We start from the raw sequence: 23010 nt of genomic DNA, 5'->3' as shown, positions 1-23010 counted from the left end.
AAAAGGAAGTGTTAGAATTCTAGAGCTGAAAAGTACAATAACTGAAATAATAAATTGACTAGAAGGACTCAATGGCATATTCGAGCAAGCAGAAGACAGAATTAGCAAATGTAAAGATAGAACAATTGAAATTATGAAGTCTGAGGAGCAGAAAGTAAAAACAATTGAAGAAAAGTGAACACGGCCTAAGGGACCTGTGAGACACCATCAAGAGGACCAATAATGCATTATGGAAGTCCCAGATGGAGAGACAGAGAAAGAATTAGAAAGAATATTTGAAGAAATTATGGCTTAAAACTTCTCAAATTTGATGACATCCGTTACTCTACACATTCAAGAAGCTCAACGATCTCTAACCAGGATAAACTCAAAAGATGCACACTGAGACACACTATAATGAAACTGTTGAAAGGTAAAGACAAAGAGAACCTTGAAAGGAGAAAAGAGAAGTGACTTGTCACATACAAGGGGTCTTCAATAAAATGAAATCTGATTTCTTAGCAGAAACCTCAGAGGTTAGAAGGAAAGTGAAATAACATATTTAAAGTGCTGAAAGAAAAAAATGTCAACCAAGAATTCTGTACCTGGCAAAAACAAATTTTCAAGAATGAAGGAGAAATTAAGACATCTCCAGAAACATTTCTGGAGAAACATCTCCAGAAAAAGCTAGTGGAGTTCCTTATGAGTAGACTTGACCTATAAGAAATGCTTAAGGAGTACTTCAGGCTCACATGAATAGACACCAGCCAGTACTTGAAACCATAGGAAAAAATAAAAAACACTGGTGAAGAACACAGGTAAATGTAAAAAAACAATACTTTTGGTTTATAACTCTTCTTTTTTTTTATAACTCTTCTTTTTTATATGATTAAAAAGGCAATTTCAGATAATAATTATAAATCTATGTCAATAGATACACAATGTATAAATATGTAATCTTGACAATAACAATATAAAGGGAAAGGAACAGAGGTATAGGAACAGAGTGTGTATAATACTGAAACTAAGTTGGTACTATTCAAAATGTGTTACTAAAAGCTTAAGATATTAAGTGAAATCTACAAGATAACCAGCAAGAAAATAACAATATACAGAAAAGGAAAGAAGATCAAAACTATACACTACAAAAAATCAACTAAACACAAAAAAGGTGGTAATGGAGATGAGGAACAAAAACCATATAAGACATATAGAAAACAAAAACCAACATGGCAGAAGGAGTCCTACCTTACCAGCAATTACTTTAAATGTCAAAAAATTAAGCTCTACAATTAAAAGTCAGAGACTGGCAGAATGGGTAGAAACAAATAATCCATCTATATGTTGTGTACAAGAGAATCACTTTGAATACAAAGACACAAAGAGGTTGAAAGTAAAAGGATAGTAAAAAAAAAATAGACTATGCAAATAGTAACCACAAGGGAAGTGGGGTGGCTATATTATCTGACAAAATAGATTTTAAGTTAAAAAAATATATTACAATAGACAAAGATATATATTGATAAAATGTTCAACCTATCAATAAGATACAACAAATACAAACAAATACAAACCTAAAAATGGATCCCAGAAACATATGAAGCAGAATCTGACAGAACTAAAGGAAGACCTAGTTCTTTTTTTAAAAAAGTTTTTATTTATTTATTCATGAAAGACACAAAGAGAGAGGCAGAAACATAGAGGGAGACACAGGCTCCATGCAGGAAGCCCGATGTGGGACTTGATCCTGGCACTCCAGGATCACACCCTGAGCCAAACAGGCATCCTGGAAGACCTAGTTCTATAATAATAGTTGAAGACTTCAATAACCAACTAACAATAACATAAAGACCAGACAGAAGATCAATAAAGAATTAGAGGACTTGAAGAATACTATAAACCAACTAGACCTAACAGACACATACAGAACACTCCACCCAACAAGATCAGAGTACACATTCTTCTCAAGTACATATTTTTAACATTCTCCAGGATAGACCATAAGTTAGGTCACAAAACAAGTCTTAAAAAAATGAAAAAGGCTAAAAGTTTACAAAGTATCTTTTCCCATCACAATGGGATGAACTAGAAATCAATAACAGAAAGAAAAGTGGAAAACTCACAGATGTGTGGACTTTTTAAAGATTTTTAAAATTTATTCACTTGAAAGAGAGAGACAGAGAGAGCACAAACAGGAGGAGAGGGAGAAGCAGACTCCCCATTGAGCAGGGAGCCTGATGTGGGGCTCAATCCCAGGACTTGATGGTCGTGACCTGAGCTGAAGGCAGAGGCTTAACCATCTGAGCCACCCAGGTGCCCCAAATGTGTGGAAATTAAACAGCACAGTCTTAACCAATAAGTCAAAGAAGAAATCACAAAGGAAATTAGAAAATACCTTGGGAAAAATGAAAACAACATAACATACCAAAAGTCATCAGATGCAGCAAAAGTAGGGCTCAGAGAGAAATTCTTAGCTGTAAGTGTCTACGTTAAAAAAGAGGAATGATCTCAAATCAGTAACTTAATTACACCTGAAGGAACCAAAAAAAAAAAAAAAATAAGAGAAACCAAACTCGAAGCTAGGACAGGGACAGATGAAAAGATTAGAGAGGAGATAAATAAAGAATAGAAGAAAAAAATTTTTTTAAAAGTTGGTTCTTTGAAAAGATCAACAAAATTGACAAACTGTAACTAGAGTAGTTAAGAAAAATGAGAGAAGACTCAAATTACTAAAATCAGAAATGAAAAAGGAGACATTAGATCAACTTTACAGATGTTAAAAAGATTATGAACAAGTATACACACCAACAAATTGGGTAACCTAGATGAAATTCACACATTCTTACAAACACACAAAATATCAAAACTAATTCAAGAAGAAACAGAAAAATCTGAATAGACCTATAACAATAAGGAGAGTGAATCAGTAATCAAAAACTTCCCAACAAAGAAAAGCCCAGAACCACATAGCCTTATTGATTAATTTTACTAAACATTTAAAGAAGAAATAACAACAATCCTTCTCAAACTCTTCCAAAAAATTGAAACAGTGAACACTTCCTGATATGAAGCCAGCATTACCCTCATATCAAAGCCAGGTACATGACAATAGAAAACTGCAGACCAACAGTCCTTATAAATATAGCTGCAAAAATCCTCTACAAAATACTGGCTAACCAGATTCAGCAACACATTTAAAGAACTATACACCATGACCAAATGCAATTTATCCCAAGAATGCAAGGGTGACTCAAAATATGAAGCTCAATCAGTGTAATATACCATGTTAATAGAATGAAGGAGAAAACCCACATAATCACCTCGACTGAAGTAGAAAAAACATTTGACAAAAAGAATACCTTTCCATTATAAAAAAAAAAAACACCCAATAAACTAGAAATAAAAAGGAACTTCCTCAAAGTGACAAAGGCCATATGTGAGAAACCCAAATCTAATACCATACGCAGTGGTGAAAAACTGAAACCTTTTCCCCTAAGATCAGGAACAAGACAAGGATCCCCACTTTTACCACTTCAATTCAACACAGGACTGGAAGTTCTAACCAGAACAATTAGGCAAGAAAGGGAAATAAAAGGCATCCAAATTAGAAAGAAAGAAGTAAAACTATCTCCATTTGCAGATGACATGATCTTATACATATAAAACTCTAAAGAATCCAAAAAACTGCTACAAAAATAAGTTCAACAAAGTTGCAAGACACAAAATCAACACCAAAAAAATCAGTCATATTTCTATACACTAGCAATAAACAATCCAAAAAAGAACTTAAGAAAACAATATAAATAATAGTGAAAGGGAATATAAGGGAAGGGAGAAGAAATGTGTGGGAAATATCAGAAAGGGAGACAGAACATAAAGACTGCTAACTCTGGGAAACGAACTAGGGGTGGTGGAAGGGGAGAAGGGCGGGGGGTGGGAGTGAATGGGTGACGGGCACGGGGGGTTATTCTGTATGTTAGTAAATTGAACACCAATAAAAAATAAATTAAAAAAAAACAATTTCACCTAAAATAGCATAAAAAGGAATAAAATACTTGAAAATAAATTTAACCAAGGAAGTGCAAGAGTTGTACACTCAACTACAAAACATTCCTGAAAGAAATTAAAGACCTAAATAAATGAAAAGATACCATGTTCACGGACTAGAAGACTTAAAATCATTAAGATGACAATACTATCCAAAGCAATATAGAGACTCTATGTAATTTCTATAACATCTCAATGGCAGAAATGAAAAAACCTGGGGTGCCTGAGTGGCTCAGTCAGTTAAGCATCTGTCTGCCTTCAGCTTAGATCATGATCCCAGAGTCCTGGGATTGAGTCCCCGCTCAGCAGGGAGCCTGCTTCTCTCTCTCCCTCTGCCTGCCACTCTCCCTGCTTGTCCTCTCTCTCACACACACACTCTCTTTCTGTCATATAAATAAATAAAATCTTAAAAATAGAAATGAAAAAATCCATCCTAAAACCTATATTGAAAATCGAGGAACTTCATAGAGCCAAAATCATCCTGAAAAAGAACAAAGTTGCGGACTCCACACTTCCCAATTTCAAAACACACTATAAAGCTACAATAATCAAAACGGTGTGAGACTGGCATAAGGACAGACATATAGACCAATATGAATTGGACCAATTGGACCAATTGAATAGAATTGAGAGCCTAGAAATATGCCTTCACATCTATGGTCTACTGTTTTTTGACAAGGGTGCCAAAACCATTCAATGAGGAAGGGACAGTTTCTTCAACAAATGGTAATGGCATAACTGAACATCCATATACAAAAAAAAATTAATTTGGACCATTACCTGATACCATATATAAAAATTAACTCAATATAGACCAAAAACCTCAATTTAAGAGCTAAAACTATGAAACTCTTCAAATAAAACATATAGAGAAAGCTTCATGGCATTGGATTTGGCAAAGACTTCTTGAGTATGACACTGAAGGCATAGACAACAAAAGAAAAAAAGTGAACGTCATCAACATTAAAGCCTTTTATGCATCAAAGGATACTATCATAGAGTAAAAAGGCGACATGAACTAGGATAAAGTATTTACAACTCATGCATCTCATAAGAGATTAATATCCAGAATATATAAAGAACTCCTACAACTCAATAATGACAAAAATAAACACCCTAATTTAAAAATGGGCAGAGGAGTTGAATGAACATTTCTCCAAAGAAGATGTACAAACAGCCAATAAACACATGAAAAGATGCTCCACATCATTATTCATTAGGAAAATGAAAATTAAAACCATGAGCTACCACTTCACAAGTACTAGGATGCCTACAAAAAAAAATCCAACAACAACAGAAAATAACAAGTATTGGAGAAGATGTGGAGAGATTAGACCTCTTGTGTACTTCGGTGGGAATGCACAATACTGAAGCTGCTGTGGAAAACAGGCAGTTCTGAGAAAAGTCATACACAGAAGTACCATATGACCCAGCAATTCTACTCCCAGGTATATACTCAGAAGAACTGAAAACAGGGACCCAAAGAGATACTTGCATGTCATGGCAGCAATATTCATAATAGCCAAAAGGTGTAAAACCACTCAAGTGTCCAGGAACTGATAAATGAGGAAACAAATGCAGAGTAGAACATTATTCAGCCTTAGAAAGGAATGAAATTCATATATATGCAACAACACGGATGAACCTTGAAAATACTGTGCCGAGCGAAATAAGTCAGATACAAATAAGTTAGGACTAGAAGTGTATGAATACACTTACATGAAATATCTAAGATAGGCAAATTCGTAGAGACAAAAACTAGATTAGAGGATATTGGGCAGTGGGGAGAGGAAGGAATGTGACATTATTGTGTAATAGGTACAGAGTTTCTGTTTGAGGTAACAAAAATTTTTTGGAAATACTGGTATGATTGGCCACACAGTTTTACTAGTGCCATTAATGCTAGTGAATTGTACAGTTAAAAATGATTTTTAAAATGGCAAATTTTGCTATATTTATTTTACCACAATAAAAAAGAATTTAGGGATCCCTGGGTGGCGCAGCGGTTTGGCGCCTGCCTTTGGCCCAGGGCGCGATCCTGGAGACCCGGGATCGAATCCCATATCAGGCTCCCGGTGCATGGAGCCTGCTTCTCCCTCTGCCTGTGTCTCTGCCTCTCTCTCTCTCTCTGTGACTATCATAAGTAAATAAATAAAAATTAAAAAAAATAAAATAAAAAAGAATTTAGAAACCACCATGTAGCTTATCAGCTAAGTACACAATTTTTGCGAAAATATACTCACCTATCCCCTTGTTCTCCTTCCTGCAACAGCTTGCTGTGATTCAGGCAGATGTTTTCACACACAGTTCTCCTTCTCAGAAACTTCACTGCCAGTGTGAATCTGAGGCATGAGAACCTGAAGGAAGGACCTTTAATGCTAAGCAGCGTTAATAGCACCTTATTTTTGTTAGACAAAATAGAATTCATTAAGCAAATATTTCCATGGCACCTACTATGTGTCTGGCACTATTCTAGGGACAGAAGAGACAGCAGTAAACAAAAGACATGTATGCCTGCCTACACTGTCATTCAGGCTTATGTTCTAATGTACTTGGGAAGAGCTCTCCAGGAGACTATGATACGCCTGGGAGAACTAGCATAGTAAGAGGAAGGAGACCTGGAAGCTCGACAGACCAGGCTCTGCCTCTCCACCTCTGTGATAGTGACATCTTGAGATCAGAAACCTTTTAAGCACCTGCTCCCACCAAGAAGGCCTGGCACAGCCACTCTAAACATCCTTTGATGATTTTTCTGGGTTTTCCTCTATAACAACTGGTAGCTTTCTGCCATATTGTTTTGGTCAGGGCAGCTCTGACAAAGTACCATAGACTGGGTGACTTAGACACCACAGAAATTTATTTTTCTCACAGTTTTGGAAGCTATAAGTCCAAGATCAGGGTCATAAAATGGTCAGGTTCTGGTGAGCGTCTCCTTCTGGGCTGCAGACTGCCGACTTCTCATTGTATACTCGTGTGGTGGGGAGAGAGCTCTCTGGGGTCTCTTCTATAAGGGTATGAATCTCATTCATGAGGGCTCCATTTTCATGACCTAATTACCTCCCAAAAGCCATAGCTCCCAATACTATCACACTAGGTGTCAGGATTTCAATATATGAATTAGGGGAGGCCCAAACAATCGTTCATAGCACCTTTGGATGAAAACAAACAGGCATTTTGGCTCCACTCGGATCCAAGGGCCCAAGGCCAATTTAGCATAGGAAAATCCAGTCTTCCAAATTGGCCAGCCTCATTCCTTGCAGTAGTACATTGGAGTTTGGAACCAAAGCCCTAACTAAGAATAAAAAGGGACACTTTTATTTTATACTCTGGGCAGAGATTTCCCTCAGAGACCCTTAGGAACCGGGTCATCAGGGCAGGATTCAACTTTGGCTCTATCCTGGCCAAACACATCCTGAACCATACTGATCTCGTCCTTTAATAGACTCCCACTTACCACTCTCAAATACATGGCCCTAAACAAATGTAGTAGTAGATCTAATGTTCAATTTCTTCATTTGGCAAAATGAGAGCAACAATAGAGTCTTCATACATTTGATGTGAAGGTTAAATGGCTTTAAGTGTGCAAAATACTTAACATAGTGCCTGGCTATCATAGCAGGTACTCCAAAAACAGTTGCTATTTTTCTACTATTGTTTAATTACAAGCAACATAGTGAATGTATTTAAAGGGTGAAAACAAATCTTCTACAGCAGTGAGTTTCAAATTACAACTTAAAAAACAACAACAAAAAAAAACCCTACTAGGGGCACCAGTTGGTTAAGCATCTGACTCTTGATTTGGCCCAGGTCCTGATCTCAGAGTTGGGAGATCAGGCCCCATGTTGGGCTCCATGCTCAGTGCAGAGTCTGCTTGAGATTCTTTCTCATGTTCTCTGTCTCTCCCTCCCCCAACTCATGCTCACTCGATCTAAAAAAAATAGATAAAATAAAATAAAATATTGCAAAAAAAACTCTGCTAATGTATTGAAACATCAATTTCTGTGTCCCACTCCAAAGCATTCTAAGTCTGAGACCATACCTGCTAGTTCTAATAATCTCCCCAGTAATGTACTGAAATAATTTCATAAACTCCAGATGAATACTCCCTTCAAAATGGGTTACTTAAAAAATTTAGTTTATTATCACCAACAACAAAACCACATGCAAATCCTACTACTTCTCTTTCCTAGATTATGTGTGACAAAGTACACATCAAACACTGCATCAGAGATTGGCTAGCTGCTTTCCAAACCTGTTCCTCTTCCTCTAGCTAAACTATATTCCCTGCTTCCCTTCCAGTAAGATGTGGCCTTATGACGAGGTTCTGTCCAACAGAAGTGGACAAAGTGATGTGCAATACTTTCAGGCTTAGCACAAAGTCTTCCCCATGTGATCTCTTTTCCTTTCCTTATTCACTGGTTGGAGAGAGAGGATTCCAAGGCCCTAAGGGATGTGGAAGCCACGGGATGGAAGGCACCTGGTCCCTGAATGACTACATGGAGAACCACCTGCCAGACTCTTGCACTGGCTCATTACATGAAATAAAAATGAACCTTTCTTATGTTAGGCCACTGAAATTTGGGGTTGGTCTGTTCCAATGGCTAGCATTACCCTAACACAAATATCCACACTGATTAAAAGCCAAGTAACATGCTTTAACCAAAAGAGAAAAGTCTCCTAACACCTATTCTCTTGCAAATGGAACGGAGGTAATTTTTCAAAAGAGATGTGAGCTTTTAAAATAAAAAAATATCAGGGGTGCCTGGATGGCCTAGTTGGCTAAGCATCTGCCTTCGGCTCAGGTCAGGGTCCTGTGATTGAGGCTCACATGTGGCTCCTTGCTCAGCAGGGGGCCTGCTTCTCCCGCTCCCTCTGCTGCTCCCCCCGTTTGTGCACACAGACTCTCTCTCTCTGTGTCAAACAAATAAATAAAATCTTTTATAAAATAAAAAAATTAAAAGTAAGAAAGCCTAACATAATCCCATATAAACTAATGTCAAGGGCCACCTGGGTGGCTCAGTAGTTGAGCCTCTGCCTTCGGCTCAGGTCGTGATCCCAGGGTCCTCAGATTGAGTCCTGCATCAGGCTCCCCGCAGGGATCCTGCTTCTCCCTCTACCTATGTCTCTGCCTCTCTCTGTGTCTCTCATGAATAAATAAATTAAAATAAAATCTTTAAAAAAAATAAAAATAAACTGTCAATGAGTAATGTCAAACAGCATTACTCAATGTCAGAATTTAATGAGAGTAACAGGTTGTATATAGCCTTCATCCTTTCAGGAAGGAAGGTTAACAACTAACAGGTTAGCAGGGAGGTTAACATCTTCCCCAATTTTCTATTTTAATGAAAATTTCAAAACATAGAAAAAAGTTGAAAGATGAATATATATAACGCATACCCTTTCACCCACCACTCAGATATATGTGGTATGTGTATTTTTTTGACTGAACTTTTTGAAAGTAAGTTGCACGCATTAGGTCTCATATACTTGACCCCTAAATACTTGTAGACGCCAATTAATATGTGGATTCTCCTATACAACCCCAATTATCTCACCTAAGAAAAATAACAGTCACTCCCTAATGTCATCTGGCACCAAGTCCATATCCAAAACATTTTATAGTTTATTTTCATGAACCAGGAGTCAATCAAGTTTCCTGTGCTATGACTGCTTATGCCTCTTTGGTCTCCATGAACTTGTAAGAACATGGTCTTAGTTGGCTCAGGCTGCTAGAACAAAATACCATAGACTAGGTAGTTTAAACAACCAACATTTATTTCTCACAGTTCTGGAGGCCAGGAAGTTCAAGATTAAGGTGCTGGCAGATTCAGTGTCTGATTAGAGCCCTCTTCCTAGCTTGTAGATGGCGGCCTTCTCCCTGTATCCTCACATGGTAGAGAGACTGGGAGCTTTGGTCTCTTCATCTTCTTATAAGGGCACTAAACCCATCATAGAGGTACCACTCTTATAACCTCACCTAGAACCTAATTACCTCCCCAAACCCCACTTCCAAATAGCATCACATTAGGGATTATCAGGACCTCAACACATGAGTCTCAGAAGGTGAGATACAATACAGTCCATAACAGACATTTATCCTATCTTTTTGTTTCCCTTGACATAGACTTCTTGAAACCAGGACAATGCTCTTGTAGATTATCCCATATTTTGGATATGTCTAATTGTCTTCACACGGTATTTGATAACTTGCTTCTCTATCTCCTATATTTCCTGTAAAAACTGCATCACATAAGGAGGCACATACTACTAGATAGTTCAACAAGGAGCAAGGATAAATTTGATGACTTAGATACAGGATGGCGACTGCCTGACCTCTCCACCATAAAGATACCTTCTCTCCTTTGTGATAGGCAAATAATCTGTGGAGTGCCCCTTGGCACCATGTAAGGACCATGTTCCCCAACAACCTCTCACCTATAGCTTTGGAATTCATTGAAAATACTGGTCTAAGTCATCGAGGGTTGTAAAATGGTGATTTTCTAATCACATCATTCCAAAAAGATTACCTTTTGAGAGTTCTAAGAAACAATTTCAGGAAATCTCACTTTCTAATTTTGAGATACATTTTATGTCCATTACTCACTTTTAAAAAACTAAGTTTTCTTTATGCCTAGAGATTCCTTTAAAAAGAATACCTTAATATCGAAGGAAAATGCTACCTAACCATGTAACTATGTTCCCCTAGTTCTAATGTAATTTTTGCTACATAAAAATTGTCAGCTTTCTTTTCAAACAATTTTTCAATTGCAAAAGAAATGTGTCAGTGTCATGGAAATTTCAAGCCATTCAGAAGAGTACAAAGGGAAAAGTAACATCTCCCCTCCCTCTATCCCAACAACTGGCTCCACTACCAAAGGATAACCACTGCTAAGTTTGCATGTGCAGGTCATATATAAATATGTGTACATGTTTGAGTGCATACATTGCATAATTCTTAAAGCATAAGTGAGATGATACTATACAGATTGTTGTGAACCTTGTTTTTTCTTTATAAAGTATTTTTTAAAGCTTTTATTTATTTATTCATGAGAGACACACAGAGAGAGGCAGACACATAGGCAGAGGGAGAAGCAGGATCCCTGCGGGGAGCCTGATGCAGGACTCAATCTGAGGACCCTGGGATCACGACCTGAGCCGAAGGCAGAGGCTCTACTAGTGAGCCACCCAGGTGCCCCATGCCTTGTTTTTCTTCACAACAGTATGTGTGGATGGCTGCACAACACGTCTTTTTTGCCAGCTGCATAATATTCCTTAGCAGGAATGTGCTGTCACTTAACCAGTCCCTTCTTGAGTATTGCAACTTGCTTCTGCTACAACAAATATTGCCATCTATGTAACATGCTAGCACAAGTATTTCTGAAGGACAAGGTCCAAGAATTGAGACTGCTGGCCAAAAGAGCAGGGTAGGTACACTGTAAATAGTTTCTAGGTATTAACAAATAGCCCATCAAAAAAAATTAAATGCACCTCTCCCCCACTAACTTATGCTGATGCATTTTTAAATTACAGCAGGTCTCTACTGAATGAATCTCAAGTGGCAAAGCTGGCCAGGGACGCCTGGGTGGCTCAGTGGTTGAGTGTCGGCTTGCTGCTCAGGGCGTAATCCCGTGGTCCTGGGGTCGAATCCACATCAGGTTTCCCACAAGGAACCTGCTTCTCCCTCTGCCTGTGTCTCTGCCTCTCTCTGTGAGTCTCTCATGAATAAATAAATAAAATCCTAAAAAAAAAAAAAGCTGGCCAAAGAATCACAAAGTCTAAAGTGAGAATAAGAACTAATACTTACCAAGTGTTTAAGTGTCAGGCACTGCACTTGACCTTTACAACATCTCAATAATACAGTAATCCTATGAGGTGAGTGACACTGTCTCCATTTTTGAAAAGAGGAAACCAAGGCTCAGAGAGCTAACCCAATGTTGTATACAGCTTTAAAAATAACAGAGCCAGCATCTGAACCCAAGGGATCTGGGGCCAAAGTGAGACCCTATGGAGCTGCCCCAGACTGGGGCTGAAGGGTGGGGGGACTCTTAAAAGAAAAACCCAGGGCTCCCAATTAACCAAGAACAGGGTGGTTCCAAAATGTTTACTCACACACAGGCTCAAATGCTAATTGTATGCTACTTCAAAGAGTCATATTTCCCCTTGCAGGCTTTGCCTAGGAACCCACTCTCAGGCTGAGCTAGACAATTCAGCTCCAATAAAGCAACCACCAGCCCACGGCCCACAGAACCTGGAGGGGCTGACCAACATAGACTTGGGAAGTTGATAGGCGTGGAGGAAGCGAGAGGCAGGTGGTAGGCTGACACGGCCAAGTTAGATATTTTGGACCTCTATCAGTTGTCACAAAAACATTATGGGGGGAAGTGGAACTAGCATACACACGAGAGAGAACCACAGCTAACTGACACAGTATGTTTATACCACCTTTCTCTGCCTCAGACACTTGCTATTTCTGCTGCACAGATTTGCTGGGCCCAGTAACTTTCGGATGGCACGTAGTCATGTAGTCACGTACAGAGGCAGACAGCTGGGAGCTCCCTGCTCTGACAAAACAGGTTAGACTGGTGCCAGTAAGCTCCTGGGCCACTGCTGTGTGCATCACAGGGCCTGGAGGTGCTGCTTTCAACTTCCCTCGAGAGTCTGGTCTCTGGTCACCTTCCCTGATAGCTACCTGGGTCTGCTGTCAGGGAGGTGTGCTTATACCTGTCTCTTGCAATTTATTTTTTGGTTTTAAGATCTTATTTATTTATTTATTTATTTATTTATTTATTTATTCATTCATTCATTCATTCATGAGAGACACACAGACATAGGCAGAGACATAGGCAGAGGGAGAAACAGGCTCCCTGGAGGGAGCCTGATGTGGAACTTGATCCCAGGACCTGGGTATCACAACCTGAGCTGAAGACAGATGCTCAACCGCTGAGCCACTCTGGTGCCCTTGTCCCTTGCAATTTGAAGGTTGAGCATGCACAGTGTGTCTTTTACTGTCCTCAGATCCTTTGTCTCTGAGCAAGAGCTTAAGATGGGATCTATCAGTGCACACCACTCCCAATAACACATCAACTCTTGGGGGATGCCTGGGTGGCTCAGCGGTTTAGTGCCTGCCTTCGGCCCAGGGTGTGGTCCTGGAGTCCTAGAATCGAGTCCTGAGTCCCACGTCGGGCTCCCTTCAGGGAGCCTGCTTCTCCCTCTGCCTGTGTCTCTGCCTCTCTCATTCTGTGTGTGTGTGTGTGTCTCTCTTTTGTCTCTCATGAATAAATAAATAAAATATTTTTTAAAAAGTGTTAACTCTTGGGGCGCCTGGGTGGCTCAGGCCACGGTCCCAGGGTCCTTGAATGGAGCCCCCGCATCAGGCTCCCTGCTCAGTGGGGAGTCTAGTTCTCCCTCTCCCTCTGACTCTTCCCCCCATTCCTGCTTGTACTATCTCTCTCTCTCAAATAAAGAAATAAAATCTTTTTTAAAAAATCAACTCTTCTTTGAGGATAATGAGTTGGAGAGAGTGCAAGAAAAGAAAATCTCTTTCCCCTTTCCCATTTTGTCTCCATTCCAGGCACAGGGCTCCAGAAGTCCCATGGGTATAAGCAACAATTGAAAGGTCACAGAAAACTGATAGTGTAATATAATTTAAAACAGGGAGAAGTGGGTATCAAACTAGATGATTTGAGGAGCATCTTAAAATGCCATCATAAATGCCTCCAAATGGGGGCAATGATGCACTGAGAGGTAATTCAGCTTCCACAGGTAAAAAATGGAAAAGCACAAAAGAGTATACAGTGATGTTTCCCTCCCACCTCAGGTCACAGCAACCTAGTTCCTCCCCCGAAAAAAAAAAAAACCAATGTTACTAATCTATTGACTATCCTTCCAGAGATATTTTATATCAGCAAACATAGTTACTTATCATAACTTGTTATAAATATTAAAGCTTTCCCTTTCAAATTAAAATGCCACTTATATATTTTTAAAGGGGCAGAAATTAACATTTTTTAAATTTCAAAGAGTTTTGAAACTTGCAGTTGAACTCTTTCACTCGTAAAAGCTTACCAACATTTAAAAATTAAATTGTTTACCTTCAGAAATTAAATTGGGCACCCAGCACACAGCAGATACTCAACAAATGTTTCCTTAGGTCTTTTTGTCCTTTATTACTCAGAGGCAACAGGACAATTACTCACTTCCTCTACTGATATCAAGAAATGAAATCTGTTTCTTACTATTATTAACAAAGAGAAGTCCTGAAAATCTGTACTATGTTTGCTTAAGCGTTTGAATATTTTCATCCTGAATTTTTAAAAATCAGAATCCCTATCCCACTAGCCTTCAGGAAATAATGAATAATTAGCTGATCAAATGATGTTAGAATTCAGATGGAAGGTGTGTGTGTACTAAAACAGAAGACTAAATATCCATGAGACAGAAAACTTTTCTCACAGGCAAAATATTCACATTAAAATATTAATATTTGGCAGAACATAGGACATCACATACTGACAAACTAAATTTCTTAGTATATTTCAAAGTAACACTAAAACCCAAAGACAGAGCAAAATGACACAGAGTGCTATAAGATGATGTTGCCTGTTCTGAACAATCAGCAATTAAACCAGATTTCGGTACCACAAAACAAAATGGTACACTGCAACACGACCCCAATGACTAAAAGATGGAGAGGAGTTTAAAAAGTATATATCAGCAAAGGAAAATCCCACTATTGTTTGTAACCCTTAAGATAAAGATGACTGAGCTCCTGAGAACATGGAGTACAGTTTTTTCTCCATCAGAAAAAAAATATTTTTAAATCCTCATTTTCCATGTGCTTGAACATGTATTTATGAGCCTGTCAAATCTACCTTTTAGAAGTATTTCACACTGTGCTTTAGTGAATTGGATCCTGAGGCTAGAAAATAAAGATATTTTTATGGTTATCTATAGACACAGAAGGATAATTTTCATTTGCATTATCCCTCAGAGTCAACCACCTGAAATGACAACATGCTTCAATTCCCCCACTCCACTATCTGCTCAGTACACCTCCTGGCTTACCTGCAGCCCTGGCATTAGTGATTTGTTACCCACTGACACAAACCGCAGAGCTCAAGAGTGGCCAGGTATTGAGACCAAAGTTTGAGTTCACGTCTCCAACTTGCAATAACCGAACTCGGTTTTAGACCTGGTTCTGTTTCAATGACATATCTGTTTAGGCCCTGGTGGCCATGAGCCTGGGCTGTCAACAACTGATCCAGAGCCCTGAGAAGCAACGCCCACGACCAAGGGTAATTTTCACATTAAAAATTAAGGTGTCTGCTTTCCATTCTTTGTCCAGGAACCCTGAATGGAAATTGAATGGAGGGATCCCTCCAGTAAAAGTAATGAAGTATATATAATGTTCCCAAATGGGAACAGTCATGAAGTGGGCTTATCTATTTCACGTGAGGATGCCCACTTGGGCCTTAACTCCACTGAATTCAATTCAAAAAGAGAATACTTGGTTCTAGTTTGGAGTCACAAGGGGGTGGGATAGAGGGATGATTCAGATTACAGCTAACAGATATCCATCCAATGATGGAAGATTTGTGCTGACCACTCTGAACGTAACACACCCTGTGCCATTAAATCCAGAAGAGGATGGTGACATCAGCCCACCCTTCACAACAAAAGACGGCTGACTCCAGAGTTAAAACCACTACTTTCCCTCTCTCATACACTTCTAAACGTATCTTCAAAGTCATGTCTATGTTAAAACCTGAAGAACACAAAAGGTCCTCTTCAAGTCATTAGGTATAATGTCCCACCTGGACAGAAGAGTGGGAGGAGTGCCCACATGCCCGACTAGGCCCGACCACGGCAGTGCACCACTCTGGATCCTGGACCCCGCTCGCCTTTCACAGCACATCCGGCTCCGACTTTGTTAACAAGAGACCCGGGAACAGAGATCTCAGAAGTGGGTGCTCACCCAGGTTGACCATGGATGTGTGGCATCCATCAGGCCCCAGGCCGCCCATTACCCAAGCCCAGAAACCCTCAGCCCTCGCCCCCACCTCACTGTGGCCTGCCTCTTGGGGTGACGCGGTCCCCAGGGTAGTCACCCACCTCTCGCAGAGGCACACACACCCTGTTGAGCTGAACTGGGGTGGGGGGTGGGGTGGCGGGTGAGGAAGGGCGATGCGGGGATCGTGGGGGGGGGGCACAAAACAGAACCTGGCAGACAGAGCCGGGCCACCTCGGTGCCTTTCATTATCCTGGTTCCCCGATTAAGAAACGTCGAAATGGGGTGGGATTCTTTTTAACGGTAATAGAAAGCCAGAAAAAGCAAGACAGTTGACCTTGGGAACCAACCCCGTCGCAGCGGGAAACGGAAAAGAAACACGTCGGCAAGTGAAGGGGGAGCGCAGCGCAGAGCGGGGCGGGGTGGGGGCAGCGCCGCGGCCGGGCCGCCGGAGGGGTGGCGGGGCGGTGGGCACGGTAGGGGGTGCTCACCGTAGATCATGGCCAGCCCGGTCTCGTGCAGAAAGCGCACCCGGCGGTGCTTGAAGAGCCAGATGGTGAGGATGGTGAGCGTGAGCAGCAGGATGAAGGTGAGCAGGCTCACGCTGTCTTGCCGGTGGCTCTCCTCCGCCTCCTTCTCAGTGGCGAGCTCCTCCATGGCGCTGCTGTCGTCGGCCGCCGCCCCAGTGGAGGCCGAGGCCGCGGCGCGCAGCCCCCGACCCAGCAGCAGTGGCAGCAGCGGCAGCAGCAGCAGCCGCGGTGGCAGCGCCCGGGCCGCCCGTCCCGGGCCGAGGCGCGCCGCGTCACCAGGCTCCATGGCCCCAGGGCCGCCCGCGCCTCCTGCGCGCGGGGACCAGCAGCCCGCGCCGTCCGCGGCTTCCCGCGGCGCAGCCGACCTGCCGGAGTGGCCGCGACCGCCGCAGCTCCTCCCCCCGCGCGCCGGGCCGGGGCTGCGCAGGGAGCCACGTGGGGGAGGGGCGCGCGCAGTGCGCAGGATCCCCAAGCACCGCCCCCCGCCCGCGCACCTGTTCGGCCCCCAGCCGCGCCGCGCGCTGCCGGCGCCCTCCGGGCCGCCGAAGCCGCCCCGGCTGGGCCCCTGCGGCTCCCGGGAGCGGCCGTCGACCGCCGGCCTCCCTGCGCTCCCTACCGGGTCCTGGCGTACCTGGCCAGGCCGTCTGGGATCGCGGGGCCGGTCCTGGGCAGTCGGCGCCGTCGCCGCGCTTCCTAAACGCAACGCCAGAGGTCGCCGGTGCCCGGCAGGAGCATCAGCTTGGATTCGCGCGCTCTGGGGCCACCGCGAAGTGTTCCACCTCTGGCCAGGGTGTGGCTGCCCGGAGCCCAGTAAAGGGCGAGGGGACCCAGGGTGGGGGGGGGTGGATCTGGGGGAAGCGAAGATTCGCCCTACGCCTCCCTTTCCACAGCTTTCACAGTGCCTTCCCAGACTCCGCCAGGCTTCATTCAAACCTCTGCTCTAAGTCTGTTCCAAAGTGAGGACTGATAAGGGATTGGAATAAGGTGCAAGCGTTAAAATACCGCCTTCACCATTTGGGGAAGAGACCGACTTCTTATTTTGGACTGTGTAACTAACCCTCTTGGGGAACAGGGTTGAGCCAGAAGGAACTGAACTCTTGCTGTTCCTGCTAGATGCGCAGCAGGGGCTGAGGGTGATTACCCTGGTGGCCCTTTTATGATGACCTTATGGTAGCCCAGGGAGTCTTTGGATGATTCTTGGGGCACCTCTGGAAAAAAAAATCAGAAAGTGGACTCTGGAGAATAAAGCCTCTTGGAACAATTCCTCAGGAACTAGAATTTCCAATCCATCACGGAAGAAAAGAGCTTGAATTCTCTCTTTTTTAAAAAAGATTTTTAAATTTTTAAGTAATCTCTACACCTGACGTGGGGCTGGAACCTACAATCCCAAGATCAAGAGTTGCATGCTCTACCTACTGAGCCAGCCAGGCGCCCCTAGAGCGATGGAATTCTTAATCACTGAATTCCCAGTGCCTAGCGCTGTGCTCTTAAGTGTTTATTGAACTGCTCTGAAATCCTTACCAACTGTTCATGTTTTCTCTCCCAGGGGAGTTTGCATTTTTAAGAGAATTAATTGAAGAAATCAATGCTTAACTAAAAAGAGTAATAATAGGGTAGGGGATAGTATTAGGTAAGAAAGAGATTTGGAGCACTACAGCCTTCCTGGTTCTCCTCTAGGTGAACACTCTGCGGAGCTGCTTAGTACCTTCTCTAAAGCAGGGGAATGAATCTCTTCATCAAGATTTTAGCTAGCATTGTTCTATATTTGTCCAGGCTGTCACCCAGCCCCTGCAAAAATCCATATATCTTGAAGTTCCATGCAGGTTCCTAATGAAATCGCAAATACTAAAAACCTGTATAATCACAGAGAAAGTTGTACAGCAACAGGAAGACAATCTAATTTCTGGAGACTCACTAAAATCCACATTTGCTGAAAACTGGCCATATTGATCATAATATTTAATATTACACCCTCTTGGGTTCTATAAGTCGAGGACAGAACTTCTCTCTGCAGACTTCTTAGTACTTAGGGCAGATTGCATTTTCAAAAAATGCCCACAACCCCATGCTCTTCCAGAACGTGCCACGCCCCATCAAGAGGTGGCATCTGCATTCCCGCCCCTTGAACCTCAGTCGACCCTCGTGACTGCCTCAAAGAATAGAATGTGGCAATAAAGACTGCACAACTTGCGAAACCAGGTTGTAAAAGACAATCTAGTTCTGCCTGACTCATTCTCACACTCTTGCTCTCTACCCGCTTGGAACCCTGAGCTTCCATGTAAAAAATCTAGACCACAGTGAGATATCACATCACACCTGTTAGAAAGGCTATCATCAAAAAGACAAGAGATAACAAATGTGAACGAGCAGGTGGAGAAAAGGGAACCCTCATGCACTGTTGGTTAGAATGTAAATTGATACAGGCACTCTGGTAAACAGTATGGAGGTCTGTCAGAAAATTAAAAATAGAACTACCAGATGATCTAGAAATTCTGCTTCTGGGTATTTATCCAAAGAAAGTGAAAACAGGATCTCAAAGATATATCTTCATCCCCACGTTTATTGCAGCATTATTCACAATAGCCAAGATAGGGAAATAACTCAAGTATCTGTCAACAGATAAATGGATAAAGAAAATGAGATATATATATATAGATATATTGAGATATGTAGATATAGCTATATACACACACAATGGAATATTCAGCCATGAGAAAAAAGGAAATCTTGCCATTTGCAACAGCATCAAGGATCAGTCTTGAGATCCCATAAGTCAGTGAAATAAGTCAGGCAGAGAAAGACATACTGTTTGACCTCACTTATATGTGGGATCTAAAAAAACTGAATCTATAGAAACAGAGTAGAATGTTGGTTATCAGGAGCTGAGAGGTGAGGTAAATAGGGAAATGTTGGTCAAAGAATACAAACATACAGTTGTAAGATGAATACATTCTAGGGATTTAATGCACAGTGTTGTAATTATGGATGACAATTCTATACCATATATTTGAAAGTTGCTAAGAGAGGGATCCCTGGGTGGCGCAGCGGTTTGGCGCCTGCCTTTGGCCCAGGGCGCGATCCTGGAGACCCGGGATCGAATCCCACGTCGGGCTCCCGGTGCATGGAGCCTGCTTCTTCCTCTGCCTGTGTCTCTGCCTCTCTCTCTCTCTCTGTGACTATCATAAATAAATAAAAATAAAAAAAAATTAAAAAAAAAGAAAGTTGCTAAGAGAGTAGATCTTAAATGTTGTCACCACAAAGAAAGAAATGCTAATTATGTGACATGATGGAGGTATTAGCTAACGCCAAGGTGGTAATCATAGTGCAACATACAAGTACATCAAGTCAACACAGTGTACACCTTAAACTTACACAATGTTATGTGTCAATTATATCTCAATAAAGCTGGAAAACTTTTAAAAAGAAATCTATCAAAAAAAAAAAAAGAAATCTATCTACCTTGAAGCTGCCATGCTGGCAAAACCACAGAGAGACAACATAGCAACAGAGATGGACAGTGCCACAGGAACCACAGCTTTTTTGGTGTTTCCAGCCCAAATACCACACACTTGAATGAGTGAATCTTCAAATTATTTTATTTTAAGATTTTATTTATTTATTCATGAGACACACACAGAGAAGCAAAGACACAGGCAGAGGGAGAAGCAGGCTCCGTGCAGGGAGCCCGATGTGGGACTCAATCCAGGCATTCTGGGATAACGCCCTGAGCCAAAGGCAGACACCCAACCGCTGAGCCACCTAGGCATCCCTTCAAATTATTTTATATCCAGCCACCATCTTACTGTAAGTATATGAGAGACTCTCAAGGAAGAACCACCTAGCTGAACCTAATCAATGCCCGAGTCTATGAGATAACAATACAATGATTTATGTCATTTCAAGCTCTAAATTTAAGTGTGATTTCCTCCATAGCAACAGATAACCAGAAGAATATTTATAGTATAAAGTGATTGCCTCAGATAGAGTATGAAAATATTTGTCCCAAGTATTCACAAATCTACACCAAAGAAAATGCTCAATTATCTATACATGCTTATATATGAAAACTAACGTATACAGCACGAGGGTTCCGATTCCAGTTAATACAAAATAATCCCACTCAACCCATTCTCTCCCACTGAATGCAGCTGTAAAACCTGAACAGGGGACACCTGGGTGGCTCAGTGGTCGAGCGTCTGCTTTCAGCTCAGGTAGTGATCCCGGGGTCCTGGGATTGAGTTCCACATTGAGCTCCCCATGGGGAGCCTACTTCTCCCTCTGCCTATGTCTCTGCCTCTCTGTGTGTCTCTCATGAATAAATAAATAAAATCTTTTTAAAAATGAACATAACACGTGGATCAGCTATTTGAGGACTCTAGAAAATAAATTGGACCAGGTAAATTGAGGAAGAGCTCCAGAATTTGAACTGAAACAAAAGGCAGTGAGTTTACCATTTCTTTCCCCTCCAGTAGCCACTGGACTGAACTCAAGGCAGCCCAAACTCAGAAGAGGACATGGACAGAGAGAGCACAGGAATAGCGGAAAACAGACCTACTGATGTTCAGGGAAAGTAGGGAAGTACAGCAATTTTTCTTTTTTTCGTTCTTTCACACCCTTGCCAATAGGAATTCCCCCATTGCAGCTGAGTCAATGGTGACAATGGAGGGAGCAGTGCTGTCAAGTACCTAAGATGCTGACAGAAGGGGGAACCTTCCTCTCTGGTTTGAAATAGCCTTGGTCCCAAGACAGTGGGACCACTGATAGACCTTTTTCTCTCTGTGTCCTCCTGCTGCTTGGCTTTAGACATAGGTGAAGTTGCAGGAAGCACATGCCAGAGAGAAGTAAATAAAGACTCAGATTTCTTGCCAAAGGACTGAAAAGAGGAACGCCAAGGAACTGCAAAGTCCCAGGGAGATTTTGGAAGGGGAACAACTTGGGAGAGCCCTATAGATTTGTTTATGAGCTCCTAGGTTCGCCCTAACCTGCAAGTGGATCTTATCCTAAACAGCATACTGAAGACTGTGAAAACTGAACTAAGAAACAGATCACCACCCAGATCTGAAACTAACCATTGGATAAAACACTTGTGGGACAAATCAAAATAGTACTGCAAAATATTTGAAGACTGAATTGACTTTGGAGCCATGATCCACAAAGGGCAGAACTTGTGAAAGAACTTGTGATCTAGACCCAACCATGTTGACTAAAGCTCAAACAAAAACAGGAGGAATATTCCATAGGAGGAATATGAACATAAGACACAAGGCCCCATAACATAATATTAAAAATGTCCAGGATACAGCACAAAATTATTCAGCACATGAAGAACATGAAGATCTCAACTACTAAAGGCAATCAATCAAAAGACACCATTGCTGAGATGACACATGACACAGATGTTAGAATTAACTAAACAAGACTTTAAGTCAGCTATTATAAAAATGCTCCAATAAGTAAGAGCAAACAATCTTGAAATGAATGGAAAGGTAGAAAGTCTCAGCAAAGAATTAAAAGATAGGGGGTGCCTGGGTGGCTCAGTGGTTAAGTGTCTGCCTTTGGCTCAGGTCGTGAACCTGGGGCTTGGGATCAAGAAATGGGTAGGAAATATCAGAAAGGGAGACAGAACATGAAGACTTCTAATTCTGGGAAACGAACTAGGGGTGGTGGAAGGGGAGGAGGGCGGGCGGTGGGGGTGAATGGGTGACGGGCACTGAGGGGGGCACTTGACGGGATGAGCACTGGGTGTTATTCTGTATGTTGGCAAATTGAACACCAATAAAAAATAAATTTATTATTTAAAAAAAAAGTCCTGCATCAGGCTCCCTACAGGGATGTCTCTGCCTTTGCGTATGTCTCTGCCTCTCTGTGCATCTCTCATGAATATATAAATAAAATCTTTTTTTAAAAAAGATTAAAAGATAAAATAAGAACTGAATTGAAATGTTATAACAGAAAAAATAAAATAACTGAAATTTTAAAGGGATTAGATGGGCTCAATAACAGAATGAAGAGGAGAGAGTATATTTGAAAATAGATCAATAGAAAGTATCCAATCTTAGCAACAGAGGAGAAAAATTGAGAAGTAAATAAAATAGCCACATAGTCCTGTAGGATAATAATGAAACAACTAGTATTCATGTCTTTGAAATCCCAAGGGCAGGAGAAAGTGTGATGCAGAGGAAAAAAGATATAGTAACTGAAAACATTCCAGATTTACCAAAGATTCAGGAACCTCAGCACACTCCAAACAGAATAAACTCAAAAGAATCAATGCCCAGACATATTATATTCAAACTGTTGACAAGAAAGACAAAGAAAATATGTTTAAAGCAGAAAGAGAAAAAATGGCACATTACACTTAGGGTAACAGCAATTCAAATGACTATGGATTTCTCATCAGAAACCAAGGTCATAAAGAAGCACACAGCATTTTTAAAGTGCAAAAGA

At 41.5% G+C, this 23010-nt stretch overlaps 1 protein-coding gene across 3 annotated transcripts in view; it reads right to left on the bottom strand.

Annotated features, from left to right (window-relative positions):
* SLC9A7 (solute carrier family 9 member A7) overlaps positions 1-16897 on the bottom strand; it is a 148884-nt gene extending 131987 nt beyond the window's left edge. For 2 of the 3 annotated variants that reach the window (XM_077888443.1, XM_077888444.1), the window contains exon 1: positions 16525-16891. In XM_077888443.1, coding sequence (XP_077744569.1) covers positions 16525-16849 — 325 coding nt within the window. In that variant the 5' untranslated portion in view covers positions 16850-16891. Of the gene's footprint in view, positions 1-16524 lie in introns of all 3 variants that reach the window. The other variant, XM_077888445.1, reaches the window with a different exon arrangement.
* Positions 16898-23010: the final 6113 nt, after the last annotated feature.

This window comes from Canis aureus, chromosome X (genome assembly GCF_053574225.1).
Source record: "Canis aureus isolate CA01 chromosome X, VMU_Caureus_v.1.0, whole genome shotgun sequence".
Classification (NCBI taxonomy): Eukaryota; Metazoa; Chordata; class Mammalia; order Carnivora; family Canidae; genus Canis; species Canis aureus.
The sequence above is the reverse complement of the archived record's forward strand: the minus strand, read 5'-3'. Positions and strand labels throughout refer to the sequence as shown.